Source organism: Colias eurytheme, chromosome 10 (assembly GCF_061535395.1).
Source record: "Colias eurytheme isolate Ceu_HAF_F1 chromosome 10, ilColEury1 Martin Lab GWU primary, whole genome shotgun sequence".
Classification (NCBI taxonomy): Eukaryota; Metazoa; Arthropoda; class Insecta; order Lepidoptera; family Pieridae; genus Colias; species Colias eurytheme.
Window position 1 is genome coordinate 4,983,194 of NC_142989.1, and position 20,031 is coordinate 5,003,224.

The 20,031-nt window shown below is 34.2% G+C and overlaps 1 protein-coding gene across 2 annotated transcripts in view; it reads right to left on the reverse strand.

Annotated features, from left to right (window-relative positions):
- Positions 1 to 526: 526 nt before the first annotated feature.
- Positions 527 to 20,031, reverse strand: part of gukh (NHS actin remodeling regulator GUK-holder) — a 55,697-nt gene continuing 36,192 nt past the window's right edge. The window contains exons 2-8 of one of the 2 annotated variants that reach the window (XM_090106643.1): positions 9,514 to 9,604; positions 8,980 to 9,154; positions 8,166 to 8,368; positions 7,618 to 7,821; positions 4,614 to 7,177; positions 3,079 to 3,129; positions 527 to 2,411 (exon numbers count right to left, since the gene is read on the reverse strand). In XM_090106643.1, the coding sequence (XP_089962769.1) occupies positions 898 to 2,411; positions 3,079 to 3,129; positions 4,614 to 7,177; positions 7,618 to 7,821; positions 8,166 to 8,368; positions 8,980 to 9,154; positions 9,514 to 9,604 (4,802 nt within the window). In that variant the 3' untranslated portion in view covers positions 527 to 897. The remainder of the gene's footprint in view (positions 2,412 to 3,078; positions 3,130 to 4,613; positions 7,178 to 7,617; positions 7,822 to 8,165; positions 8,369 to 8,979; positions 9,155 to 9,513; positions 9,605 to 20,031) is intronic. The other variant, XM_090106642.1, reaches the window with a different exon arrangement.

Consider the following 20,031-nt stretch of genomic DNA (forward strand, 5'->3'; position numbering starts at 1 on the left):
GAGCAACCTTCAACGCTCATGAAAATGTCAGTGCTGGTACTATCGTCTCCCTTCATGTGTTTATTTTAAATGTTTGAATATATTATGGCATATGGTAAAGACTTGACAAAATTTTTATTCTTGTAGTATTTACGGTTATGAAAATTCAAAATATGTAAATAGTGTCAAACCCTTAGTCAAACCACTGATAAGGTAAAACCATAAATAAAACTCACTTTACTAATAAGGTAACCTTATAACTTTTAATTTTAAACTTAGCCCATGTTTCATGGTGAAGATCAAAATATGGCAAAATAATTTATAAATCAGTTCGGTAGTTCTTGAGTTCATTCCTAACGTACAATAATAACAATTTTTTTTTCTTTATAATATTAACGTAGATTGATCTTTTACCTTTACCCTCTTATTCTAACGCAGCCGTATATGTTCTTGCTATTACGGTATTTACGTGTTTGTTCAGTCCTTTTCGATGGAAATTCTCGTTCAACATCTTCGTGAAATATCAGGAAATGAAACAACTTTTTTTATTATTCAACACTTTTATTAAAATCGTTTTCGTAATAACTTAAAAACTCAAAAATTGAAAACACTACTCATCAATAAATACTTAAATACTAATTTGTATGCGTGGAATATTATACACTAGTTTCATAAATTAATTATAATAGCGAATTACGATTGGCCCCATTAGAGCATAAAATTATTATTGAGAAACACTTTAACTTTACTGTGTACAAGTAAATTGGACACTCTGCTAATAATAATAACTGGAAGTGCCAGCATAAATGGCACTTATTAGCAAGAAGAGACTAGATTAAAGCTTCTTTGAAATTTCTTGTGATATTTACACATTTTGAGAGCACCCCTTAAATTTCTTGTCATCATTTAATATCAATATCATAAAGCTGTCTCTAATGTACTTGGCGATGTTTTTCCTCTTTCTGGAGAAGCTTTGCTCCTCGTTATGGGTTGTGGTCGCATAAAAGATGTCAACGCTGGGGGAGATAATTTTGGAGACGAGTTGAAAAATTCTGCTCTCTTTGCCTGTAAAATTTCTGATCTAGATAGTCCTTGTGACATTGTACATTCACTCGCCAACGGAAACACACCTTGACTAACCGTATCAGAATTGGCTATCTCTGTATTTTGGTTGGATGGTTCGCTTATAGGAATTAGATTTCTACGCGCACCGAAATGTTGATTAGTAACTATAGGAACTGTATTAGATGGTGGGCTGATTGGAGATGTATCGCGTTTTTCACCTGAACTGTTAGAATTATTTTCATCTTCATTATGTGCCTCTGGTATAGGTGTAGATAAAACGTCAGATCTTGGACTTGAAAATCTCCACTGCGATTTTGGCGAAAGTAGTATTTTTGGTGCATTTTTATGATCCTTTAACAAAGCATTGGTTCTTCCAGGTGATAGTGGTTGATTTGATTTCATCATCTTCCTCTGCGCGTATATTTTTGGAGACGAACTGAGATCAAGAATATTAATCTGTGACCTGTGCCCAGGCGGAGTAACGGGAGCCTGGATTTTTTCTTTTGATATTTTTAGTTGCTCTACTGCTGATAATTTATTGGACTTGTTTTGAGGGCTTAATGTGTTTAATTTTACGCTATGCTGAAGCAAAAGCTTTTTAAAATCTAACCTTGAAGTTTGTTGTATAGGCCCATAGCGATCAGCGCATGTGGTTTCTTGCTTTTGAATCCCAAATGTATTGGGAAGTCCACTATGTTTGTCAGCAGGAGACCATGACATTCTACTTTTTGGTTCCCCTAAATACCCAGTTTCTGGATGTCGTTGCGAAGTTTTGGTATATAAGGATGTCTCGGAACTAACTGGCGATAAACTTACTGTCGAAAGGGCTGGTGAATCAACTCTATCAGGTACTTCCTTTATGTTTAATTTCTTTTTACTTTTGTGTATTACAGCGTACAACTCTTCGTTAGTCATTGTGGATTTCACCGGAGACACGAGTTTAGATGTTAAATCAACAATATTTTCTTTTGTGGTAGGCGTAGACGACTTGAAGGTTGAAGATGTTCGAGGATCTATTGGTGATATCCTTATCGACGGATCATGTATTAATGCAGAATTGTTTTTAGTGCTCGATTCTGCTTTAGTGACAGAATCTGTGGGATATTTAGGGTATTGCAGAGATTTTGGGTACAATAAATCAGCCTTCAAGTTTTGCTGCTCAGTTGTGTTTCGCTTTGGTAGAGTCCAAAATTTAGGATTTGAGTTGTCGGTCACATAATTATTTCTACCACCATATCTCCCATTGACATGAGCTATGTTGTTATGTCGCTGTGTAAGCGAATTAATATCTATTTTTGGCCCGATATTTCTTACAATATTTTCTTGTCCGTTGAGCAAAGTTTTGTCAGCATTGGAATGTAGATAGTCTGAAAAAAATAAATATTTTATTAATTTTTTACGATATAATGTAATGACTCCTTAACTCCACATTTAGGTTTTTTTTGTTTGTTTCATACTTTTTACATTTAAAAGCTTGCAAAAATACAATATAGATACGCAGAATATCACGCCAGAGGCCAAGCTTGCTGTACAATGCAGTGCATAAGGAATATTCTTTAAGTCGTCTATATCTACGTTAGACTATTGATAATACGTGTATCTTTTTTACTTCATTAACATAACCCATATAAAATATTCCATAATATGAATAACGTAGTTAAATAATCATAATATTTCAAGTACATAGCTTAAATATAATATTGTGCAATAAAGTTTTCTAATGTTTAGTATCACTAGACATATTACTTTTTACGATTGTAAGTTAATTTTATATTAGAGACTATACACAGTAGCGCATTACAAGTGCATGGTATTATATTCTTATTCTAGAAATACTCTTTTTACATTACATAATATATACCTATTGTTAGTAAGTATGTGTTTATCATTAAACTATAATAAATGTTAGGTGTGGTTATATAGTATATATTAAATTTGCTTGTATAAGGAAATTCAAGTAAAGTTAGTCCAGAAGCCAAAATACACCGACGAGCCAATAAATTAACGCATGCCAAAAAGCAACAAAATCTTTACCTTCGAAGATCTCGATGTTAAAATGGAAACCATTTGAAGCGGTCCTGTCGACTGTGCAAAAGCGATGTTTTTAGATCATTTTGGGAAAATAAATAATTTTCTGACTGAAAACATCCCTTTTCTAGGGTGTACATTGTAGTGTATTTAATTAGTTGTGTTAAGTGTTGAAATATTATTTGTGTAGGATTTGATTGCATTGTGTTATTTACAATTTAAATCACTAATTAATTTATTTAAAACTTTATAAACATAATTTATAAAAAACATCGAAAAAATTTTTCACCATATTAGAAATACTTTATTAATAGAACTTCAAAAGCATTGTGCATGTGATGATGAATGCGGTGAGGGTGATAGAAGGAGTGAAAATAAATGAAAAGTGCAATTATTAATATATTTTCTATTAAAACATAAATTATTTACAAAACACAAACATACAGAATATCACACCATGCACTTACAAACATACGTAAGAACACATAAGCTGGGCATATTACGGCGAAGGGCGCCATGCAATATTTTATTTTAGTTATAAATATTTTATTTCAAAAACATTTTCTCATGATATAAACTCTAATAACCACAAAATTAACATTGTAAACATGGCAAGGAAGACGAATTTATTATTATTATTAAACTAGGACGGATCAATTTAATAACCTATTCTAATATATTAACTATGAAAAAAAAAATCATTCTAATTGAATAGTAAGCGTACTTTAAGGCAGGTAACTGCTGAATGCTCACCATGTAATTTTACCATATTTCTGTTCCATAATCAGATTCTGATAGTGACAATATTCGTGCTCTATGTGAAGTTGAATCAATGGGTAGAGTGACTTTACTGGGAGATAGCGGACAAGCGGGCGGAGAGTGCAACACACAAATATTATCAGGATCAGAGTCTAATATGGCTGTTAACATATCTAAGGCGGTATCTCTATTATCAGAAATCAAAGTCATAGAATGTCTTTTAGGCATGGGAGTTGTCATTGGACTGAAAGTAAGTGCCGTCAATTCTTTCTCGAAATTATTGTGATCAATACATGCATTTTGAATATTACACTCACAAATATTAAGACCATCAAAGACATTCTTATGGTTTGCTTTAGGGGAAACTGTAATTGGATAATTAATTTGCTCTCGTAGCAAATCAGCGGTTATTTCAGCCTGAATCATTTCTAATGAGTTCACTTTTTTGGCATTCGCACTAAAACTATCTAGTTTTAAAAGTTTTTTAAGTGGCATTAAAGGCGAATTTGCTAATTTGTAACTATCACTACGTTTTATTTTGCTATTTGATTTGGAACATTCAAATAATTCATCATTAGTCTTATTTGTAAATAATCTCATTACTTCTGCTACTTTTTTACTGCCTAACTTATTTAAATCATTGCCACATTTTGATTTAATCATAGGGGTTTGAAAGTTAGGAACGAACGGAATGATATCTTCACCAATACTGGGGGATCGTTCAATGTTTCCTAAATCATGACACACATTATCGATCGATAAATCTGAATATATATTCTTACCTGTTGTATCATCTTTCGTTGGTGATAAGCCGACACCCTCTGCATCGTGTATGTTTACATATGCTCCAGTTCTTGTGATGGCTTCAACGATTCGTGGCAAGTCTGAATTTTTAGTTGGTACCGTCATTGGAGGGTTATTGGCAAGAGTTGGCGTTTCTGTTACTGGGGTAGCAGTTATTATAGTACTTGGTTTTGGCGGTGGCAAGGTTATGAACTCTGTTGTTACAGCCCCATGCGGTTGCAGAGGAGCTTTAATAATCATCTTTCCTAATTGTGGTGACGTCGGTTTACTGGATGGAGAAGGTGGTTCATACGGAAAATCTATTTCATCTGTTACTGTAATAACATCCGCGTTTTCGCGTTTAATGACTGTCGTTGTAGGTGATATTTCTTGTACAAATGGACCTGGCTCAAAAGTGGTATGTGCTCCTTTTCTTCTCTTTAACGTGTCTGAGGAATAAATGACTTTACCCTGTGAATCTAAAGTGACTTTGGCACCCCTCATTTGCATTTCTTGCATCGCGGCTAATTGTTTTTCTTCTAAGCCATGATCCAAATAGTCCTTGCTTCCGGTTAAACAATTAGGGAGCTCATTTAATGAAACATACTCAGTTTCTGGTTTTCCAGACAATACCGACTGGAGATTTTTTCCGATAATGTCATTATTAACATAGCTACCTCTGTTAAGGCAAGTTTTCTGGTTATTGTTTTTGACATCAGCTATAGTAACGTAATCTCCGGTATCTAGGAAGTCTTCAAAATGATTATCTTCTTCTTTCATGATTGGCGACTTTTTATTTGACAATTTATGTGGCAAAACACCTTTTAGCTTACACATAAAACTATTGAACGGCTGCAATGATGATTTAAGATGGCTTTGCGGTTTGTTGTTTTTAACCGTCTCATTGGTTTTAGGGTCTGTTTGTTTTTCAGTCGAAGGTAAATCTAACTTAGGTCGAGTCTGGAATTTATTCGTGTGATCATTAGGGTTTTCATAGTGTTGCTGTTTGTTTGAATCTTTATGGTTTACATCGCTCTCATCGTCTGAATTTGTAGGGGTAATGACACACATAGATGGAATTCTCGAGCTGTTAATAGTAGTTTTATACCTGATTCGTTCTATTCTGTCAGTACCTTCTAGATCGGACGATTCAGAATAATCTTGCTCAGAGAGGCTATTTTTACCATGAGCACTTGATACAGAATCTTCAATGGGAGAGCTCGAAGTATTGTGACCAGAATCTGGAGAACTAGTTCCTGTGCTCTTTTTTGCACATTCCAATTCAGTTTCTGTATGTACTTCTGCAACTGCGGTTATTTCACGATGATTTCCCATATTTCTTGTATTAGGCATTGAAGGATTAGAGACAGTATTAATTTCTGGCGATGATTGATTATAAATATGTTTATCGGCATATGATCGCATTGCATTGTAACGCAAACTGCTATAAGGAGACTTACTAAAGTTAGACCCTCTATCTAAACTGGCATTTGCACTATGAATATTATTGCCTCTATTACGATTTATTTTAGTTAGTGAACTTTTACGTTCAGGTACTGTTGGACCTATCGCTAAAGATCTATCACTTCCAGCTGCCATTAATGTCGTACATACCGTTCCAGCGGAACTTGTCGTAGTACTTGTTGAACCTTTTCCAAATAATTCATATTCATTTTCGGCTGTTAGGTTTTGGCTATTGGAAGAGTTAGAAGATAAAGCAGTCGAGGTATGTAAAGGAGTACTAGGGGATATTTCTTCTTCTTTTAGCGTTTTAAGTCCAGAATCCATATGGAAAGATGTATAATAGCCTTCGGTGTCACAAGAAAATTCAGAGCTAGTTTCTAGATCTTCATGTAAGTCATGAATAATATCAGGCGTAAGAGTGCCTTCGCTAGTGACACTACCAGAACCTGAAGTATTGAGAAATCTTCTTCTACTAATAATCGAGCTAGGTGGACCGTGATGAAAATTAAGTGAGTTATTGGACGTTGCCGCGGAAGTTGTACTTTTCGGTGGAACGGTTGTAGTCGTTATTTCAGATCCTATACTAGTTCGACCTGATTCAGAACTTGCAGACCAGTTTCCACTTGACGAGTGAGGTTCTTCTTTATTAACAGCCGTTCGCCTCAATCTGCGCTGAGTAGATGTACCTCTTAATTTAACTCCACTATTAATAGTAGCTGTTGGTGGTACATTAGCTGGTACACCGATACTCTTTTCAGATGATGAATAAGATGCACATCTTTGATGCGTTCTTCGGTCTTCATCACTCGAACGTTTCTTTCGCATTGTGACTGTCGTTTCGGGTACATCTTCTGTTGCTGATGGAGATATAGATTCTCTGCTCTTCTCAATTTTAGATGTATCTCTGAAACTATCTCTACTGGCACTTGGAGATCTTCCGATCAATTTAAGTCTGTTCTTCCCCCATTGCTTCAAGCTATTGAAATGACTTTTCTTTATTATTGGGTCTATCGGACTTTTCTTAAGTAGATCGCTTGATCGTGATCTTATTACAATGCTATCTTCAACATCTTCAGAAGCCTCAGCATTTGGTGTATCACTATGATAAAACAAACCAAGCAAAGCATTAGTCACACGCTAAAGGCAATTTATGAGTAAGATCTTTAAAGCACTCTGCTTAGTCTTGTAACAGCTGAATTCTTTAAAGATATAATTGATAATAATTCTAATGAATTTGGCACTTTTACTGTTATAAATGCACAATTTTTAACTGTGATATTTTATTTGTTAAACATTAATGACAAGTGGGCAACGACAACCATAAACAAAAAATTATGTATTCACAAAAGCACGAATAGTATTATTGACAGGTTAAGGTGCTCAAGTTTAAAATTAAGCTTTCCACACGATACTGTGCTTTAAAATTACGTATTAGGTTCAATAAAATTATATTATCTACTTCCTCGGGATAAAATATTCATTTAAGAATGTACAACGTAGATAATATAATCTTCTAGATTGTGCAGACTAAAAGCTTACCCAGCAATAGCCTCTCTAAGCTCTTTTTGATCAGTGCCCGAAATGGTGTTTCGTCTTTTACCCCGTGGTTTTCTGGTGCGAGTCCGCCGTTTTACTGTGTCCGTCTCACCAGTACTTATTTCTACGTGAAGTGATTTTCGGGAACTACACATTCTATCGAAGAACTTTCCAGACGTATCTATGGCCACTAGTTCGGGAGGGAATCTGGAAGAGAGACAGGTGCAAAAATTATTACAAATGTAGCAGAGCATCCGAAGGCGTGAACAGATTGAAAATATGTCTCGCCTTTTGTCTAATAACAACTATTTATGGAAATACAAAGAAGATTATATGTATTATGATAACTCCGATAGTTAAAGTCCAGCTAATATTTTGTATTACTCTATGTAAAAATTTATATGACAAATAATATTTATATTTCTGATTTATTATATCACAAGATCAGAAACTTGACAGTCAGGCAAACTTTAGAGCTTACAAAATTTGAATTTATCAAATAGTTTGATGTTTTCTATGAACGTTCGTTCTTACTCTGAATTTTCACTTACTTAGAAGCAATAACGCGCAGTTGTTCTTCAGGGCTCGGCAACCTGTGGTCTATCGGCTCTTCGTCCCCAGAGCCGCACTCGGAAAGCTCATCCGGGGTCAACGTGACGCTGCTCACGATCCTCATGGACGAATCCGGCAGCGCTGTGACGTCGCCCACCGCTTCCCGTGACGTCCATTTCCGAAGGTGCTCTACAACTGACGGCTGCGGAATTGGATTCGTTATTATAATGGTTTGGTTAATACATTAAGTATTAAAAATGGCTCTTTCTTATCTTCTTTAGATCTATTTATTCATTTTTATGAAGATTATAAAAGACGCAATTTAATTTTCTATTTCATTTTTTATTCATTTTTATTCTTTTTATTCAGCAAAATACCATATAAAGTTACACATAAAGTTAATATCATAAACTTATTTGAAAAATTATACAATAAAAATAGGAGGAACTCCAGTATCTGTGGTAGTAAAAACTGTCACTGCAATCATAATCGGCTGTAGAAAAATAAACTAAAATGAATCCAAATTGTTTATTTGAAGCAATATAACGTACATAAACTTAATTAACGTTTAAAAATTGAAACCAATTAAAGATTAAGTAAGCAGTGGCACAGGTGCCAACGCCCGCCTCGATACATGTAATTAGTTTCATTTCGTTTGTAATGCGGCTGCGAATTATACAAATTTATAAATAGCCTTGCTGCAAATCTAAATCTATTCAGTATTTATATGCATGTTATAATATCTTTTTTAATTAATAATATTTTTAATAGCGCATCAAATCCGTACAAATAATTAGATAAACGTATACTTACAATACGAGTTTCGATTTCATCAACTTTATGATAGACACGTCTTCTTTTTGTACTCAGTACGGGCGTACACAGTAAGAAAGGTGAATACTGCGAATCTTTTCTGAGTTGATCAAGAATCGACGCCGAAAGTCGGTCGGTAGTTGCCTTTTCGTACAACTTGCGTAAGCTTGCAGGCCTGGAATTTTGTATAACGTATATTGTTATAAGATTCTTGGGTGCTAAGAGTTTTATAGATTCTAAAACAATAAAACACCGGGGAAATCAGGTTATCAAAACTCGTTACTCTATGTAGGTAAAGTAATTTACAATGTACCACAATGTGACTTATAGCTCTAGCGTTCGCTGGGCGAACAAATGAATTCCGGTTGTTGTTCGAAACAAATATGAGCAATTTGAATTTTAAAGTTTCTAACAAACCAAAGTGAAATCATGAAATTACATATTACATTTTTTTCATCAATCATCAACGACGATTAAAAAAATTAACCAACACAAACATTCGCAATCTATCTTATGAAATAATTAATTATTTACCTCGTATCCGGTGTAAAAAGTTCTTTCTTGAGAGGGTTACTAGCCGTGTAGTGGACTTTGCGTAACGCAAAGTCAGACAGGCTTCCCTCCGCTGAAACAAGAGATAAAACTTTAACATCCATGTGAAGTGTATCGACGTTTTATATTGATGTTGGGTACGTCTACAGAGATGTAGAGTGGTACTTTGTATTCATTAGGGCATCTAGTAGTACTCTAAGGTGTTATGTAAGCTATTTCCAGTGAGATGGTTACAAAAAAGGTACTAAATGGAACTTTTTGGTGCCTTAAGACGAACGTGATCGAAGTTCCACTTCGGTCCGTTTCGTGACTGAATGTATTTCGAATTCCGGATAATGAACACAAATTACAGGTTCAATTTGCTGTTATTAGGATGGAGATGGACGTTCTCGAGAATACACTGTATCGATATCATATATCTTAGGATAATTAGCACGTAATCTTACTTATATTACAATGTCGTTATACGCAATAACAGTGTAAAATGTTTTTTATTATGTCATAGTAATAATGAATAGACGATATACAGAAGATTTCTAATGATTAAGTAAACAAGTACTTATACAAATATGAAATAGCAGTTATAAAATTCAATAAAATGCTAGTATTTGAGACTGGTATAGCGAGCACTACAGTACGGTCGACATTCCAAAGCAGTCGTAGAGAAGCGCATAAATTTAAAGCGCGACGCGACGTAGCGTTTGTGTCGTCCAACTTAGACCAGACTATTAGATTCCGATTGCAGTTGGAGAGAATACTTAAATATTTATCTTTACTCGAATCATACGGAAGCGATAACAAATTGACTATAAATATGAATTCATTGATACTTCAGGTTTTATGCGAGCCCCAGTGCAGCGTTTATGCAAGTCATTGTTGCTAACTTCTTTAAGTATGATATCTAGTAATAGTAATTTTCAAAAGCATAATGAGCAAAATAAAGAACTTAAAATGTTTGTAAACACTAAGAATGCAAAAGAACAAAAACAATCGACCGCATGGGATACCATCGACTGCATTTCCTGAGCTATAACCATCCTGAATATTGTTTAGTTGAAAACAAGGCATAATAAAATTGCTTATTGAAATCCCGTCAGCATGCGAGAGGGGACCGGCCGCGGAAACTAGTTCTATATAAAACAGATAGTAAGATTGAATAGTATTGGATCGCAATAAGAAATAAGTGAGCCAAAGGTATTGTGAAGCGGCCTTGGCCATCGCCGGATCAGAAATCAAGACGACGTGGGGGGCATACCTCCAACACTTAAATGTGATCGCCATCGGTACCTATTGACTTGTGGTTATCAATTAATTTATGATTTAACTAATAGCATAATGAAGATTACGTATTAGCTTCGATAGAACGGATACACTATACTATAGCCTATTATTTATTTTCAATTTATTTCTTCCTTGGTGAAAGCCCAAGTCTGGAGAAAATAATGAAATTTTTTGTATTTTACTTTAATATCCATTTTAAACACTATTTATCTACTCCTCTATTCTTTTTTCCAGAAAAATAATCTTCGTGAAAACGTGTAGGTACATATATGGTTTAAAAGATACGATGTTGTAAGTCAATATAATAGGATAGCTTGGAGAAAGTATCTACTTATGGCAGACATGAAGGTCCTGCCTGGTCACGACTTTGAAAAGACCTCGCAAGGACACCACAATATTATCAGAAAGTAGAACTGCGAAAACTTGTTTGGGATGCACAAGGCAAAGGAATGTAGTTATATAACGATTCCTGAAGGGAATTTTAAATGTTTCTTCAAAATTGTTTGAATTGTTATCATTTGCATACATTATATCTTAAATAATTCGTACAAGAATGTAAAAACCATACAAGTAATAAGTGGCAACCGCAAGATGTAGTCAAATTAAAGCTTAACAATCTTATTGGCTTCTTAGGAAGCATTAAATATTCATGGAGATAGGGTGTCGGCAACTTTTAAATAACAGAATGAAGCCTTTATACGTACCTACTGGATATTGCATTACATGGATTAGTGAAATCATGTGTGTCGTGTAAAACTTGAAACTGATTACGTTTGGCCGTACTGAGCTCAGGTAAAGTTTGTTCTTTGGAAATGTGTTTGGGTGGTCGTAACAAGTAAAAAAAAATATTGATATAAATCCCTTTTTTACTAGCTACGGGCACGCGACATTTGACCACGACAATTAATTGAAAATATGTCTTGAGACTCTGATAATTTATCAAAAATCTAAATAAATCACATGTATACCTACAGTATCTTATAAAAATATTCCTACAGAACTGGAAGAATCCTCATGCAATAAATGCAACGTATGTGACATTATTGAATGCATGTATATTTCTAGTGAGTCATTCGTCTTAGTGATGTGTATTTTGGGATCGTCTGGGAATTGCAGTACTATAATGTCTGAAGAATCTTTGAATGGAAATCTTGAGATAATTAAAGATACGGCGCGGCGTTCGAGTGCTTGATTATTATTACTTGTTATTACCAATTTTGTCAACAGGAAATTTTGTTCATTATGGACGGAACATAAAATCCCGCAATTGTACGAAGTAAGGCAACACAAATTACTAGACATATAGATACGCTTTAATATATAAACTATGGATAACGAGCTTTATATTTTGTCTCCATAAATGAAATCAATAGAAGGGTGTATTTACAATATCAAAACAAAGATTTTTTTAGAGACTAATAATTTTGTATTATTGCTCTTACTACATATAAACGCAATGTTTTCCGCCCATAACCATACGATTTATAAAAGGAATGATGAGAATTGTCTTTTTCTAAATAGGATAACGTTAACCGCAGGATGCTGGCTGTAGGCTATTGTCAAAAGGGTAGAGCAGCCGGGTTTGTACGATTATGGTCGGTCACATATGTGTGAGAGTTATCACTTGGACATAACCCTGGGATGAAAGGGTCCGACCCGGTAGCTCGGTACCCTATCAATATATTTTACATTTCCCGAAGTCCCTTTTCTTATTGGAAATGCTTTGAAAAGTAAAGCGTTCAAAATACCGGCTATATAGTATTCCTCCAATCTTTTAATCAATTTTTATTTTGATTTTGAGTTTGAAACAATTATTTGGTTAATTCATTTCAATATAATTACGAACAAAAAGTCAACGTTATAATAAAATATAGAAACAGAAGCTTAACATTTTAATTGCATATGTATTTTAATTGTAACATGCGTAATGCGTTCATTCATCAATCAACTTAAAGCCATTGTAAGTTGTACAAAATTTTACGAGCTTAGATAATATTGATTGATATTCATATCGATAGTGACATACTTTGAGCATTATCTGTCGCGTTGTGAAATATGATGACGACCAAATAATATTGAAACTGGCTAAGGATTTAAGATACAAAATAGCATGCATGTTTTTTTTGTTGTTGTATGTCTATCATATAAAGTTTATATTGCGTCACGTCGGTTTGTAAATTGTTTTTTAAATTACTAGTTTAGATACCTCGTTATTTAGAAATTAATAAAGAGTTTAAACCGATGACAAGACAACAGCTATAGACGTAATTGCTATTAATAATTATTCCGCACCTTAAAACTTGTTTTACTGGATTGTGTCAACATGGTATCAGCTCTTATCTACGATTATCTGAGCGTGAAATAATATGGATTACGTTGTTTTTAAGTAAAGAAAACAATTTAAAAAACAGTGCAAGATGTCCTAGATAAGGGTAAGGAAACGGTGTGCTAGTTACGTCTACTATAACCGCGTGTCACAACACAGTATACTAGGTACTTTCTAACACAGTCACATACGTAAATTAAGGCGCATACATTAATAGTTAACTCGAGTTGTGAAAAGCACTTGCGTTGATAAAGATTATGTATAAACTACATATTAGCGATAACTGCGATAATAGCTTCAAGCGGAAGGTGACGCCAACTTATACTTAGCGCAGCGGCAACCATAAAATGAGCCTGGAACCCACGATTTATCCGACAACTTTCCCAATCAAATAAGATTAATACACTTAAAGATAGTAATCTTAATTGCTCGTAATGCTAACATTTTCTGATGTTTGCATGAGTTTATACTGCGCGGTGTTCGATACAAATATATGTTTTAATTATTGGATGCGAAGTGTTGGTGCTGCAAAATATAGGGAATAAGCGGGCAGCAGCGCTCGTTTAAAAAATTTACGATGTAGCTGCGCAAAAAGACGCGCTCCTCAAGTGGCTTTGAGCAAAGTAATTATCTAAAGCAGTAAAGATTGAATGAATTTTAAATTGGTTGCCTCTATTTTATTGTTTGCTTTCTTAAAGTCTTTAACATAGGAAACTTGTTGAATGGCACTTTTTCCAGCATATAAAAGTCTGAAAATCACTAAATCACTGCACATTTATTTACTCGTTTTACTCAAAATTTGGATTCGTATCTTTTGTTATAGCAAATGCGAGATATTAATTGCGTTTGTCAGGGACAATTCAGATAACATAAAGTATGCGGATTAAAATAAAGCACACAGCGTAACACAAAGTAGCAAAACGCAGAGCGCATATTGTGCCAGTTCGTTGACCAGTAGAGTCAAGGCAATAACGATTAGCCACTTCTTACGGCCTCATTCAAAAGGCGTGGCAAAAAGTTGAATCGAGAAAATTGTCCGTATCAAACGTCGCATAGGCCCATTTAAGGATCATAGCAGGAAGCTCTCCGGTTCTAGTTCACTCCAGGTCGTCTCATAGTAAAAATCCAAAGAAAAACTAAATGGCCTCTAATTAACTGGACTTTCGTATAAGGGATGCTGGATTGTAGTTAGAACGCCTTGTACGCGAACCTATCAGAAAATCCGCTATGTGTTCATTATAACTGTAATAAAAGAATAAAATGTTTGTAGCCGCGGCAATATTTACCCGCTAACGATAACATTGTAGAGCCCGCATCACATAATATAACTGACGATGGTATGACAACCATAACTTGTGCAAAACAAAGGGGCATGGCCGGAACGACTCGCAAATTTTATTTGCGGTTTATACACAATACCGCTGCCACTTATATTATTTTCTAAATATTGGATACGAATAATAACATCGTTTTGTTTGTGCTGTAACAAATAGTCAAATATTTCTTATATTTAGATGATAAATTGTTTTGATAATCAGATATAAATAGGGACGCTTCGTGTCTCAAACTTGCAAAGCTATTGTAGTAATCGTATTGAATTTGGAAGCGACTAGCGAGTACACGTATTTATGAGAAAAAGGAAATTCAAATCTATATAAGTTATTTTTAAATTTATTGAACGAAGAAAAATAATAAAATATAAGTGCAATGTCAAAACCTATATTCGAGTAATAAAATATATTTCCACCATAAAGCTAACAATCATTCGAATCCATTTAGTTGGATCGTTACCGTTTATTACGAACGTAACGACCATGTGAATTCAGGAATAAATAGTCTTATACTCATCCTTTTTTCAATGACATGATCGTCATTCATCATATTATGCAGAAATGTTTAATTGTATGTACTTTCGTTGAATATTTCTTATTATCCCTATAATTTATTACAAATAATGCATATATACTATAATTTTAACACCTTGACAGCGGCAGGTGCAGGTTGAATATACGCTCAATATCAATATGTGTTTATTTTTGTTTTATAAGGAGAAAATTAATGGGTTTTATTGTTAAACTCGGAAAGGCCCTTTCTTAATGACGTTAACTACATTGCTTACCTGCTATAAAGAATGCGAAAATAATTAAGTACAATAATTATAATATAATGATGAGAAATGTTTTTAGCATTTCAGAATAAATCTATTATTCTTCCTATCCAAGATTCATGTTGTTGGTTTTTCCAATTTCATGTTTATTAGATTACATCTGAACCGTAAAATAGCTTTTAAGATAGACAATTGAAACACAATTGAAAAAGCACAGGTTGGGATTCTCGGATTCTCCTAACAGTAAATAAGACTATTTCCACCTTATTTAATTGTTGGTATTTCACAGTTTCAGAAGCGTTTCGTTGTCGATTTTATCGGCCCGTTAGGGTCCAATTATAAATTTAAGACAGGCACACAATGGACAGGCGTGGTTCCAACTGCAATTCATTTTTCCAGATAATGGCTATACTCACCATCGACTTACTTTTATTTATTTAAATACCGTCAATTTACTTGTCATCGCTTACAGTAATAAAAAATGCGTAACCTTATAGTAACTACAGTTATTGCAGCAGGTGCAATGGGATAATTAAACATTGTAAAGGTTGTATGTTATATTCAATACCATAGCTATACATTTCTGGAATCTATTCAAAAACACAGATGCCAAATATAATTACATTCATGAACACGTATTGAAAATATTTTGTAATTTTAAAATGTTAAAAAATTAAGTACATATTAAAATAAAGTATAAAATAAACCATTATGTGCATGTGTCACAAGTTATGAAAAGTAACCCTTTCGTGATGAATTTGCTAACGATCACCACTTTAAATTATTGATCCATTTATATTCGACATCGGATGCCATCGCAATTGCTAACGCTGTCACGCAAGCACACTCTTTCAAAATACCAATAATTAACTTTGAATGATGCTTTTACAAACGCCGATTCGGAATATTTGTATAAAATATGCGTTCAGAAATACGACGCCGATGACCAGGCAATAAGCTTCCTTAGATATTGGTTGGCATTATCATTTCGATCCCAGCAAATCGCATTTAGTGATTTATGCAATATGGCTCTTAAGAATATGTATATAGAGTGTATAGTAGAGAGTGTTAGGACAGCCGGAGGCTTTACGCTACATTGCCTCGCTTGCGGTGCCGGTATGGTATTGAATGGCCTGTCCTTATTTTACGTTACATTCACGTCAACGTGAACATCAATGAAATGCGTTCTATTGCGTATTTTCAATTATTCACGCCGCCACGGAAAAGCTTTGTCAATCGAGCTCATATAAAAAGTACATAAACTGATCTGACTTCTTATACAGAATAAATGCTGGGGAATTATTTTCTTTCTTAAATTATTTTGAAGACTAAATTATTCAGTATTATCGAAGGACTTAAATGTAGTTTTAAACTCAGTCAGTTTTCCGTTTGGATCATCTCTCAATCTAAGACCTAAGTCATCATAATATGTATTCAAATATACCTAATTGAAGAAATACTTGAAAGTACCTCTATAATTCCGTTTGATTGTTTTATGTGTCTTTGAACTAAAGTAAATAAATCATTAGTTTGGCATCCGTTCAGGAAACACGGTACGGTGCGGCAAACCAGCATCCCACGAGGTGTAATGACCTTTGCCACTAGGAAACCTAACTCGAAATTAATACCACCTCCGCTAGTAATAAGTATTAATACTTTTGACATATTTTTATCTTAACAATATAAATTCCCTAATTTCTATGAAAAGGTCAAAGATAAATAATACGAAAATTTTCAAATGCCTTTAAAATTTGAGTGATCGTTCAAGAAATTTCTATTAAAATTAACTACCGACAATAACGAAATTTAATGCCCATAATATTCCACATCTACTCCAAGTTTATTCGAATGCTAATTCAGCAATCACGATTTAGATTTTATAGAACGGAAGTTAATATCTCTCTCACGGTTACGTACAGACTACAGACACTAAATTCATCAATATGACATATCACATTCAAAATCGACGAGCGCTACGGGGAATTGGCTAAGAATCCCTTGCGGCTGGTGGGGCTGAGACGACGATGTAAATCATTCAATGTTCAACTTGATTGAGGACTGATAAAATTTGAGGAAGGGTTTTATGGATTCGATTTAGATACAACGCCATGAAAACGCCGTGTGTGGTTCGGATGTTCCATTGATTCGAAATTGTATCTAAACATCATATAAAGTTATCTTATTATTACGTAGGGATATTATAAAATAAACATGTAGTTACGTAAATGCATTTTCAAATGTGATATAAGAACAATCGGTCGAAACAAATGAAATAGTATTACAAAACAGTTACGCTTCAAGAACACTGACAAAGACTGCAGTTTATTTATCGCCGTGAGTAAATAGTACGTTAAAAGAAAACCACCAATGCAGTGTTAGCGGTATCCGATGTTTGAGCACGCTCTTTGAAGTGCCGATGTGCGATGTCAGAGCCAAACAATGAGGCTTCATAGACTCAACACCTCAGCTTTTTAACGTCTTCAACGCTGTCTGTTCAGTGTCAGGAAGTGTGAACAAATTGAGACATACATAGTTTCACGTCACGCCTGTTAATACCATTATATATCTACGCTACAGCTCTAAAATAGTACTTAATAAAATTTGGATGGGAAAGAAAGTTAATAAGGACATAATTATAATATAGTTATGTTCATTGTTGATTCATTAAATAAAAATGAGTTAGTATTACAGGAAGACAATATTGAATACACAAAATGAATGCATCTATATTTTACGATTGATTTGAAGTACTACATGTATTTGAACCAGATTAAATAGATGATCCTATTGCGCAAATGCAGGTTTGAAATTGAATACCGTCTGGTTTTCTTTACGCTTAAAACACTGAAATTTACCGTTTTGTGTACCATGTATAGTTTGATCGACTTCGATTGACCTAATCATGTCAAAATGGTTTACGTTGTGGGATAATTAAAAAGATTTCTTGTTTAAAAATAGACAGCACGTGCGCAACGAAACTACGTAAATATTATTAAAGCTTTCATTATGGATATTTCGGAAAGCTACCGTTAATAATTTCATAAACATCCCGAAAGTGATGAATCATATACACGCTAACCGTTGTGCGGCGGCTAAGATTTCCTGTGCTATAATATATTACGTTTATTCACAGCTTAGCACTTATACGGTGATTTAATTACCCTACATGTTTAAATGAAGGTTAATTAAATAAATAAACATGTCTCCATATTGGAAGAGAAAGATGCTCAATGTGCTATCCTCCGAGGATGGCGCTATCTACTGATGTCATCGAAATGAAATGTACATAATTGCAATTTGTAACCAGCACATTGTTAAATTTGCAACAATCACCGACAAAATACAAGCAGCGGATACGAATCAAGGTTGTTAACCCCCTTCCCGTCACGCTACGTTCAGATACAATCTGTTGGTCTGGCTGTTCTGTCGCTGCTGCTCTTTGGCGAGCATTATCAATTTTTTATAAATTTCATCTTGAGTATTCCTATTCATAAAATTACACAATGTTTTCCATATTTCATCCAGTAAGATTTTAATTAATTACCGCCGCGGTAGAGAATATTAATTACTGTGGAAGACAGATAAAAGAAAAACACGATAGATTTTTTATTTTTGAGAATAAATGCTATTGTTGGGGTGTTGCATTAATTAGTACAAGTCAAAAGCATTTGAGAGAACATTTCCACTCACTATTGTTAAGCGTTCAATATCACGTGCCGCATGGGGCTCTGCCAAATGTGATGTTTTGAACGTGCGGCTTGTTGTGATGTTTAGTAATATTGGGTTGTTTGTCAAAGCAAATAAATGACTTACCCCCTTTGGAGAGCTTTTGCTATAAGAGTTGACTAACAGGGCTTTAGGTTTTTGTTAAAGCTTCATATATCCTTCACTCTTTACTTCAATATTAATTTACAGACATCATTACTCAATTACATATTACTGTTATAGATTTTTTATACACTCGTGGGTACAAATGTGTAATTTTTAACACAACTTATTCACAGCCGTTGGTTTACCGAGAAAAAAATGCTCATCCGGCTTTTGACTCCATTCAAGGCTTACCCAGGCTTACGTATGCGGTCATAAAAATATTGTCACGTATCCTCAGCAAAATCTCTACATATATTTGGTATGACTTCATTACATTTTGCACGAAGTATATTATTCTGCTTTAGGGAAGTACAGATTACAGATTAAAGACCACGATTAAAGTAATAAAATCTCCGAAATGCATAGAATCGATCCGCGTGACACGGGATTCAAAACAGCGTGTTTCGGGTATAACGGCGTCTAGACCAATTGATCATGGGCCAAAGTCTGCGTTCTTATTTGTCTATAGCAAAATGTTTTAAATATAACTTTAAACAGCACTTCGTACTCACATCCTAAATTTAAAAGATTTCTATTACAATTATAGAAGCTTTATAATTGAACAATATCAGGTTGTATTTAAATTTAAAATGTATCGTCAGAGTTGGACAGTTAGCACATTCTCCATCCACCAGGACAGGTAGGCGTAAAATGTCAATCAGGTAAGAAGCAGAGCTCTTCCGACATTCCTGCGGGCGCACGAATGAAGTACGTTCACTGAGACTATAATAAATTTTAATTTAACTTGCAAAATAGAGCGAATATAGATATACAATCGAGTACAGACGAGGAAAAATACAAGGCTAAAATATAATATTAAGTTATTTTCATACACATCTGGTATCCTTGATTATTTTACTTTGCTTATGAATTATCTGTTAAAATAAAAAGATCTTATTACGATTTCTAACCTTGG